At 34.6% G+C, this 11,164-nt stretch overlaps 1 protein-coding gene across 1 annotated transcript in view; it reads right to left on the bottom strand.

Annotated features, from left to right (window-relative positions):
• Positions 1–11,164, bottom strand: part of LOC107454047 (voltage-dependent T-type calcium channel subunit alpha-1I) — a 345,752-nt gene that overhangs the window by 30,778 nt on the left and 303,810 nt on the right. Inside the window, exons 16-19 of the mRNA XM_071181078.1 lie at positions 10,399–10,569; positions 7,890–8,044; positions 5,525–5,936; positions 563–642 (exon numbers count right to left, since the gene is read on the bottom strand). Of these exons, the coding sequence (XP_071037179.1) occupies positions 563–642; positions 5,525–5,936; positions 7,890–8,044; positions 10,399–10,569 (818 nt within the window). The remainder of the gene's footprint in view (positions 1–562; positions 643–5,524; positions 5,937–7,889; positions 8,045–10,398; positions 10,570–11,164) is intronic.

Below are 11,164 nucleotides of genomic sequence, written 5' to 3'. Positions count from 1 at the left end.
TATCCATGGGTTGACATTGTCATGCAATACGTCAGAAATAAATACAAATGGAAAGTATATAAAAAACCTACTGAATAAAAATCCATTACATGTATGTTTAAATATATAAAAGTATTGCCTATAAACTCGTGCAAATCATGTAATTATGAAAAAACTACAATGCGTCTAATAATTTGATCTAATTATTACAATATAATAATATAATACCTGATGTAAGAAATATTCCATATTTATATAATATATCGTGTAATTTATCCAAACGTCGAATTTATATTATGTATCGCCTAATTCCACCCATTGATAGACGAACGTAAACAAGTGCAAACCGGTTTCAGTCGCGTAAAAACAATAAAGCTGTATAGTATCTAATGATAATTAAGATTTTACAAAGAATCTAATAGTGAGTCGAATAATTTGCTCAGGGACTGTAGTGCGGTATAGCCATTTCTGACTCTTACGCCCAAAACATCAAATAACTAACTAACTCCAGCTACATTCAAATACAAAACAATCAAATAATGGTTATTTTTTAATAGTTAAGTAATGGATTATCTCTACTTACCAATGGGACTTTGAGAACAGAAAAAGTGAATAGTCTTCTCGCTCTTTAATCCATCCTTTAGGCTCAATGAACCAACAAAGCTAAAAACATTAAGAACAGGTTTCAAAAATAAAATTAAAACATCATTAAATAAAACAGAAAGAGTGCTTAGCGAAAAAGATAGAATTAAAAAAAACAATTCTCAAAAACAAATAATATAATTTTTTTAATTGATGAGGATGAAAAAAATCTATATTTCATCAATTTATCTTATTAAATTCTGGAAAAATATTCTTTATTCGTTTATAAGAAAATAAAAGTAAGCATTGGAAAAAATTGTAAAAGCGGTTTATTGGCAGGCAGAAGAAACAAAACTAACTGCAGAAACGTCAAAGAAAAGAAATTTGTGAAGCATTTGTGCTTTGATGCGAGAATATAGTGTGCTTTTATCATGTGAAATTATTTTTGTGCTCGAAGTGGCTTTAAAAATACATGTCACTTACGAGAGATTGATTTTTTTTTGTTTTGTTATTTAGTGACTTATCTTCGTAACTGATTGTCTGAAACACAAAAAATGTCACGAAAAACGTATGTAGTTTAACAATCTTTTGACATCTCATCTTTAATCTAAGAGCCCATTTTTCTTCAGATGCGATGCTATGGTCGCTAATTGTTTGAAGATACTGGGAAACGAGTCTTTCAAAATAATATTTTTAATTTAGTTTTATTTTTTGTTTGATTGTACAGGTTTAGAAAGAATGTATGTACTGAAAACAAAAAACATATGACTTAACGTACCGCATCATAAATCACTGAAATATATTTATCGCTTTCTTCCTATTACTAACGTAGTGAAGAAGTGGAGGCATTTAGTTTTCACTAAAGTGAATTTTGAAAAATCCTATTTAGGAATATATTATTAAACAGCATAAAATCTTAAGCTTTTAAAGAGAAATCGATTGCAGATTTGAAATTAGAAGCGCGAATTGTGGGAAAACTATTAACTTAACTATTTAACTTTCAAAATTTGAATATTTAGAAGGGTATACTGTTAGCGATCTAAGTCCTGCAGTGGACTGGTCGTAAAGACATAGTTCCCAGTAGAACACCGAAGTCAAGCATCATTGGCTGTGATCAGTAAGTGGGTGCGTGACCACTTAGATTAGCCTGCCTAAGGACCGAGGTTGCGCGGTATCATTGTTCATGAAACTGTGCTACCGTAAAGTGCTTGACCTCGCGCTCAGGTCGTCGGGCTATCAAAACAGGGGAGCCATCCCCTCTGCAGAGGTTCAAAATTACGATGGCATGTCTTCGGATCATCCTCAGGGATATTTCCCAGATCGTCGCCAATAGCCCATTGTGCTGCTCTAGTGCGACGTAAATAAAGTACCTACGTTATTGAATTAACATTATGACCGTTCCTAGATATTGGTTTACCTTCCAGAAAAATGTTGACGTTAAAGTGGACATATTATTAAAAAGAATCGAAAATTTAAATTTGTTTGTAAAAGAGATTTTTAAATTAATTGTATATGTGACATGTATTTAAAAAGCACACCGGATACTTTTTGATAATGCAAACCTTGTGATAGCAATCTTTAAAAATCTTGAAATCCTCAGTGTCCGAACTATAATCTTGATTGTTTCCTTCTTTTCCCCTTCTGTGGGGGCAATATGAAACAAACCTCGGTGTTCTGTGCCTTATCGCCCCGTAAAGATTGATTTGCTGAAAAATTACCGTTACAATTTTTAAAATGGTAAATGTCCGCAACACTAAATGATTGAAAACAAGTTAAGAGATTAAAGGAATAGTATAGTAACATTATAAGAGAACTCAAATTCTCTATACACTGGTGTAAAAAATTAGGAGAATTTGCAAACTTGTTCGATTATCTCTAGAACTACTGGACCGATTTTAAGGAAATTTGATACGTACATACATTGATACAATACAAAACAAATGATCATTCAGCAACTGTAATGCGCACGCATGATCGTGCGTGACACTCGTTGGAGTCGGAAGGTATGAAACAGCGGTTGCAGAATAAACAAAAAAAATGGATTAATAGGGACCATGGTCCCCTCTTATACAGGCCTTTTATACAGGCCTCTTGTACAGATATACAGGTCTTGTAGCGTGATTTCATAAGGCAGTTTATCATTTCCTGCGGTAATTGTCCTGAATTGTCCTGTGGCAATTTCCTACCTTCTTGCTCCAATGAGTGTTACTCAAAATCATGAGTGTGCATTACAATTGTTGAATGGTTATTTGTTTTGTATTGTATCCATGTATGTGTGTATCAAATTTAATTAAAATCGGTCCAGTAGTTCTAGAGATAATCGACCAAGTTTGCAAATTCTCCTAATTTCTTACACCAGTGTTAATAAGATGTTGTATACATAATAAGATGTTGTATACATAAAAAATTAAATTATTCACTTAAATGTTAAATGAGGGATTTTTTCGTACTATGTGATTTTACGCGAATATTCTGACTAAATGGCGATCTTTGTACTGCAACCTTTAACCTATAAGACAATCACAGATTTAGCTCTCACTTTACAGTAGGTTGAACTGCTTAAACTATTTTAACTGTTCTCGTGTGAGCAAAATGGATTTTTATTTTTAGTATCTATGTACCTACATATTTAAAATTAATTTGAGATTTAGTTTTCACTTTATCTTAAGTATTCAATCAACTAATTTTAATTTCATCACATTGACAAAATGGTTATCGTTTCTTATATTCTAAGTATAACCTACAATCAGAGATTCACATGCATTTTACGTTGACCTTAAAAATCAATTTATAGTTTGTTCACCAGGAGTTGGCACTTGTCTCCACTTCCTCAGACGCAGAGGACAAACTGTTTACTCAAAAGAGAGAAATATCATCAAATTTATGAAATGTTTAATGTTAAAAAAAAAATTTTTTTAATGGCGGGCACTTGGAACTATTGTCCATTGGCTAGAGAAAGTTCCAGAATTGCTAACTCTCTTCTCGATATCCAGTGGGCACCTGTGGCGAAGCCACGGCGGTGGAGCAGCATCGTCCACGTCGCACTACCACAACCCGTTTATAGGGCGGGTCACATCCACACATTCACACACAAAGGAAAAAGGAATAGAGCACAGATAGAGAGAAAGAAACATCCATGCCTTGCCCGGGATTCGAACCCAGAACCTTTCTTATGCAAGGACAGCTCCCTGCCCCCTACACAGGCCGGTCGGCATGCTAAAAAAATGCACATAAAGATTGCGAAATAAATATTTTTGCCATAACGATTGTTAAAATAGAAACCTTGTTTAGGATTGATCACATCCTTCTCCCGAAAATTGCCAAATTGTATCGTCGGATACCACGTGATGAAGGCGGAGTCAAGTGCCATCTTCTGGTGAGTGAACTATACCTGCCATCTTATCAGCATTCTAATATATCTCTAGTCAATGCATAACTTCGATAAAAGAATCAAGTTTCCCTTTATTTAGAGTTTTTAGACTGCAAAAGAGATCTTACTGGCCACATAGCGAATGAATAACTATTTTTGGTATTTAAGACTATAATGATTAAGTTCTGACCTAGTCTATAGACCTACAATTCAGATTGAGTTTTTATTTTGCTTGAAGTATGACAGTTGTAAAAGCAAATTTTTAGGTATTTCTGATTTCTGCGAAGTCTTTGTGAAATGCAAAGAAAAGTTAAAACTCGATGAATTTTTTTCCCTCTTGTTAAAGTTTCAAACCTAGTTAGAACCTTTTCAAACCTAGTATATCCCATAAAACATGTAACCTTACGGCGACCCCGTGTCGGAATTTTCTTTTTGTTGTCGCGAAAATGTTTGTACTAAAAACCTTTTTTTCAATAAAGCAAAAATATTGCAGTTGCAAACCTTTCATCTTGAAAAGAGTAAAAATAATTTTTTAAAAACCTTTTTTAAAAAGTATTGTCACTTGAAATGGTCACTTAGGTCCATAATGACGTCTTAGCTGACGTCTAGCTGACGTCACACTAGCGATAGGATCAAATTGCATTGTCCATTAAAATTTCACGACAAGGTGGATTTTAGCTGAGTATACAAGACGTAGCGAAAAGAAACCTTGTAATGACCTAGATTCAAGATTATTTTCACCTTAAGACTGCCTTTATTAAAGAATTTTTTCACGCTTGAAAACTCTAAGTTAACCTTGTTTTAAGGTTTTTATATGAAAGGTTGTTTTCCAAGGTTTTGGATTAGGGTAATGTGCGTATAATAGAGCAGATGGTCACAGATCTTGCTTTAAGGATAGAAGGGAAACACGTATAACAAACCTTTTTAGGTTTACATGAAAAGGTTTTTGCTGGGTGAAAATAAACCTTATTTTGCTATCTTGGATGTCTCTTTGATCGATAGCCATTTAGCAATGCAAACAAGTGCTATTTTGGTTTAAAAAGCCAACTGAAAAGTAAATTTCTTCAACAAAAGACAAAAATTAACGTATACAAAACACTCCTACGGCCTGTGATCTGAAATGGTAGTGAGTGCTGAACTCTTATTAAAAAGAGAACAAATTGCTGATTTTTGAGAGAGGGATACTTAGAAGAATTTTTGGTACAGTCTATGAGAATAATAAATAGCGCACTGTTTACAATCATGAGTTATATAAAAAGTATAAGCAACCAGACATAGTTCATGTTATTAAGGCCAATCGCATTCGATGGCTGGGACACCTTTATAGATCTGAAGACCAAAACCCCACAAAAAAGTACTTTTTTCTAATCCAGAAGGTACAAGAAAAAGGGGTCGTCCACGGACTAGGTGGCTGGACGCACTTGAGAGGGACCCAAAGATAATGGGAATAACTGACTGGAAGGCCATGGCACAGAATAGATCGAGATGTCAAAAACTTATTTGGACGGCCTTGGCCTGTCATAGGCTGTAGTGTCCAAGAAGAAGAAGGATGTCTTTTTATAAAACAGTGCAATGCAAATAAAAAACATATACCTTTGGTGGAAGCTCACAAACTGATGACGTTCTACAATTCTCCACTTTGTTCTGAGCTTCTTCCAAATTATTTGGCTTGAAATCATCCTTGAAAGAAGCACCAGATATGGAAGTCTGCCTACTCGCCAAATAATATGTGTTGGATGGGCTCAGAGTGTTTTGGCTTTGTATGCTGCTATTAAGAGACATTTGGCGACTACAGGGTGCGTGTGGCTGTTCGCTGTTTGGTACAGGAGTGGCGGCACCGTTGTCTCGTTGATAATGAGACAGCGAGACACTCTTGATGGAGTTTTGGGGGCTGAGAACTTTTGGGCTGTTGTTGTTCTGAATGAGGAGAGGGCGCTTGTTATTCGGGGTGTTCTGAAGAGTAGGGATGCTTCCATTGCAATGGGCGTGTTCTCCATTGTTATTGCTGTAAAAAAGAGCGAATAGATTTAACTGCTGAAAAAAATGGAAGTTATTGAAATATCAAATAAACAAGTAATATAATTTTTTTAAAAAGTCAATTCCTACCAAGGTCAATAGAGAAATTTTTTATTTTAGTTACTTTTTATTAAATGATTAAAATTTTTCCTCCCATATAAAACTAAAATTAATTAGTTAAATTTAATAAATGAATTAATAAGCACACAAGTGGGCGACTTTTGTGCTACAATACAAACTAAACGCAAACAACGTTAAAGAACACAAAAAAAAAAATATAAAATGCAGACAGCTGATTGGGATGCTCAAAGGGCAACCTTCATCAGTGCAACAGGACCTTCATTAACCTTCATCAGTGCAACAGCCTGTTGCAACCTTCATCAGTGCAACAACCTGTTGCACTGATGAAGGTTGCCCTTTGAGCATCCGAAACAGCTGTCTGCATTTTATAAAAAAAAAAAATTTTGTGCTCTTAATATAATTAATATTAGAAAAAATTGTCTTGACATCAAATGTTATCCCCTACAAGCTTAAAAAATGTATTTGAACTTGAGGGGATGAGTTAAAAGTATTTTATTAACGATTGAAAATTTGAACAAGATGCATAAATATATATAGGAAGAGTGTTAACTAATAGTAAGAATTAAAAAAAAAGGGTCGTAGTATTAGACAACTATTAAAGTATAAGTTTGGTGACGCGAACCACACGTGCTACCACGTAATGTTCTTTATTGAATTTATCTGACGCAGCGAATATAGAATAATTAAATACTTAAATGTGTGCCATAAACTATTTTTTTGTTCGATTAGAGCTATAAGCTAAAAATTCTCACTGATGCTATTTTTAAAATGTGTGAAAAACTGAATGGCTTATAAATTTAAAACAATGACTAACGCTTAACCCATTAGAAAAGTCCATTTCGTGTTTCGTTTATCTCTATTTAATGAATGAATTAATATTTGAAAAAACAGTATTAACATCCACTGCAAGTCCCAGTATTGACATCCACTACAAGTTCAAAAAAAAATGTATTTGAACTTGAGTGTATGAATAAAAAAATATTTTATTAACGATTGAAAACTTGAACAAGATATAGGGAGAGTGTGAACTAATATCAGGAATTAAAAAACTAAAAAAGAAAATGAATAGAAAAAGTATGTTTTCCAAACCAGAGATAGTTTAATACAGTATACTTTCAATAACTCGGATTTCAATTTCTTGAAAACCTTGTTATGTCCAACAAGAAAAAAAAATGTCCCCTTGGCATTGTATATTCACCTAATGTTAATTTGAATTCCTATGTCGAAGGGATACTTCTCAAAACCTTGTTATGTCGAATTCCTTTCGAAATAGAAAACTAATTATTTCGGAAAAATCGTAATGTAAGTTTATTGCAATTTTTTTCCATTCAGTGCATAATTATTTTTGTCTTACTTTTAAAAATAAAATTCTAATTGTTGTGTTTAGACTTATGGCCAACTATCATTATATAAACATGTATGCGTAGTTACTCTTATGTTTCATTACTCTACTTTTTAGAATGATATTTTAGAGTATATTTTTCTACTTTTTGGAACATATTTGGTTCTGAACTCGCTATCTCGAAATTTTTTAGCGTCACTTCAACTTTGAGATCTCTAGAGTATACTGTATATAGAATGTTTATAAAGCAACATGAATATAAATGTTCTTGTTTTGATTGTTTGCCATTTTTTTCGTTTTTGACAGGTCTCTGAAAGACATATAGTTTGGTATGATCCTATAGCAGTGATATTAAGGTCAACTTTTAAGATAGCCGGTCAGCTTTTAAGATAGCCAAGGACTGAAACCACGCATATCTAGGAAAATATGCATGTACGAATTGTCTAAAGCATCTTGATATAGTTATGTATATGCATGGAACCAATAAAGGGAAATAAAGATTAAAGAAATGTTACATACCAAGAAGAGTGAGAGTTTGTCATATTGTTGAGAACAACATCTTCGGAACCGGAACCATTCTCTGAACTTTCGTTCTCACTTTTCTTCCGTTTGTGGTTCTTCCAACCGTTGAAGCTTCCTTTCGTTTGAAGACTGAAGCAAGGTCCCAAAGAGTTCTATGAATGGACATGAATTACAGACAAATAGTATTTTCCTTACAAATTTTTTCATGGCTGAAAGCCAGAAATAATTTCTGCAAACGAGGTAAGCTTTTCATTCTCTTTTTTTTTAAAAGTTTGATAGTCGTATTATACAATACATTGCTATGCATTATTTTTTTAAATATCTGTAGTCAACTCCGTAATGCTACATAGCTATTTTGTTTTGCTGTATATTTAACACGGTTTTATTTATTTACTTTAATATTATCACATTACTGAAAGTTTCAGAAAAGAAGGGATTAAAAAAGCTTGATCTGCATTATTTTAAAAATTACAAAAGAACGTCACAGAATATTCTAGTTTCATATGAAAAAAAAGTATTTTTAATTACTGGTGAAGAACAAACAATGCATGTAGAAGATGTCTTTATACTCTTCAATTAACCTCCCGAAGTGTCCTCTGCCCCTTTGAGGGATGGTAGCGCTCACGTTAGGAACCTAGATGATAAATCATTTATGCTGGATAATACTATGTTGTCATTAAGAGATAGAGTCTCATTGGATACAGCATTTGCCTTCCAATGATTCGGGTTCGAATCCCAGTGATGGCTGGTCAATACAAATTCTACATCCGTCTCGTGCCGATCACAGTGCTGGGGGGGGTAGACTCAGGGGTAGACAGATCACGAGTTAGAGTCCCCGGCAGTAAGGCTAACCATGGAAGGTTTTCAGGGTTTTCCTCTTCATGTAACACAAATACGGGCTTGTTGCATCAAAAAGTCCTCCGGGAAGGCTAAATTTCTCTCAATATTTGATCCAAGAGTTCCCTTGTCTTCTGGATTGCGTTCAAAATTACGAGGCTACAGAGTTGAACATTAGTAGTCGTAAACCCTAAATTGGGTCGACTGTTCAACGACGGTTATGAAATATGATATAATTTCTTGCTAAAAATGCCGTGGTCAATAAACAACGCGAATGTGGCGGAGCCGCTTAACTGTTTTGGTTTGATTGTTTATGTTTGCCTCATGACTAAGGTGATCTCCAAAGCATGGAAAGAGATTCAACCTCTTAGCGTAACAATAAGTTCGGTATGTTTGAGGAAGGGAATAACTCTTTGCACGCTTTACAACTGGTTGTTATTTGCATTCAGAGTAAAGATGAGTCCTCTCTGAGAATAATATTTACGTTTTAATTTTTGAGCTCGGTTAACAGTTAACTTAGCTATGTCGCAAAATAAAAATTTGGTAGTTGTCTATTGTTGAGCATAAGCATTTTTTGCGGAGGACCCTTGACGACCACATGAAGATTGGTTTACGACCATAAAGCCTTGCTCGGAGAAAAAATGATTTTACGCCATGGTACGGCCCATCTGCGCTATTTATTGACTCTAGAGGTAATAAGATGTTACTTATCACGAAGATAAGGTTATCATCGTGATAAGTAAAAGGCAAAGCATGAAGCACATTCTATATAAAGCTAGAATGCAAGCAGCCATTTAGTTGAGTATCATTACAATGTAGACACAGACAATGGGATGCCATTAAATTCCACTTTTAGCTAATATTTTGGACTTTGAGGACACATTCCATACTCTTAAATTGTTGTTTAAGAATTAATTTATGACCTAGTAGAGTATCTACCGCTGCAAAATTACAATCCCAATTCACTAGTATAAAAGACATGTTAACTCGATTCTATGTTGGGTCATCTTTTCATAGATGAAGGTTGGCATGGTTGATAACTACTTTCCCCAGTTTGGTGACCTTCGGACGTGATGTGAACACGCCTACCTTGACAGAAACTCCCACTTCGATTTGAACACGCCTACTTCGATGGATGGTCCGCATTGAACAGTTGACATGCTACATGTGACTGCAACAGTGTCCTTCTCGCTCGTTGCTAACCAATTACAAACAGAGTACAACGTATACACTTGACTGCTAAAGGCAACCACAAACGTCAACTTAATACAGTTCTCACGACCAGCACTCAAAAGCACGGTGATCTTAATACAGCTCACCCGCCTTCTCACAAACGGCGATGAATCTACTAGTGGAATCCCATTCACCGAATTCTATCACAGGTAAAATTCTGGTGGAAGAGTACAGTAGTGTATCTATTACTGCGAAAATACAATTCTTCGAATTCACTAATATATAAGACATCTTAACTTGGTTCTATGTTGGGGTACCTTTTCATAGATGGAGGCTAACATTGCCGATAACTACTAGCCCTACAGACTTTTCTCGGGATTTTTTAAAAAAAAAGTATTTTGCTTCATTGAAAAGCATTGAGTTCAAAGATGTCTGCTTTGTGTATCAGTCGGAACAATGAAGGTTCTTTTAATAGAAAGAAATTTGTGATGTTTACCTTTCTGCTGATGTTGGAGATGATGCTGGATTGCCTAGAGAGTGCCACAATAACGCTGCTCCGGCGGCTGTTTTGCGGACTTCCGGCAGATAAATGAATAGATGGAATGTTTAGGGAAGCCACCTGGAATACCGGCAAACCGTTCACTTCCGGAGATAAAGACTGAGGAGACTGAAAAGGAAAAACAATAATGCCTTTAGTCCTAGATATTTACATTGAACTAGATATATGCGTCTAAATACTGTTAACTAGATATACAGCGAACTAGATATATGTGTCTAGATACTGTTAGCTAGATATACAGTGAACTAGATATATGTATCTAGACACTGTTAACTAGATATACAGTGAACAAGATGCATGTGTCTAAACATTGTTAACTAGATATACAGTGAACTAGATATATGTGTCTAAACACTGTTAACTAGATATACAGTGAACTAGATGCATGTGTCTAGACACTGTCAACCAGATATACAGTGAACTAGATATATGTGTCTAGATACTGTTAAGTACATATACTGTGGACTAGATATATGTGTCTAGATACTGTTAACTACGTATACTGTGAACTAGATATATGTGTCTAGATACTGTCAACCAGATATACAGTGAACTGGATATATGTGTCTAGATACTGTTAACTACATATACAGTGAACTAGATATATCTGTCTAGATACTGTTAACTACATATACAGTGAACTAGATATATGTGTCTAGATACTGTTAATTAGATATCTAGTTAACAGTATCTAGCGGAGTAT

This window comes from Parasteatoda tepidariorum, chromosome 5, assembly GCF_043381705.1.
Source record: "Parasteatoda tepidariorum isolate YZ-2023 chromosome 5, CAS_Ptep_4.0, whole genome shotgun sequence".
NCBI classification, from domain to species: Eukaryota; Metazoa; Arthropoda; class Arachnida; order Araneae; family Theridiidae; genus Parasteatoda; species Parasteatoda tepidariorum.
This window is presented reverse-complemented; position numbering and strand designations above follow the sequence as displayed.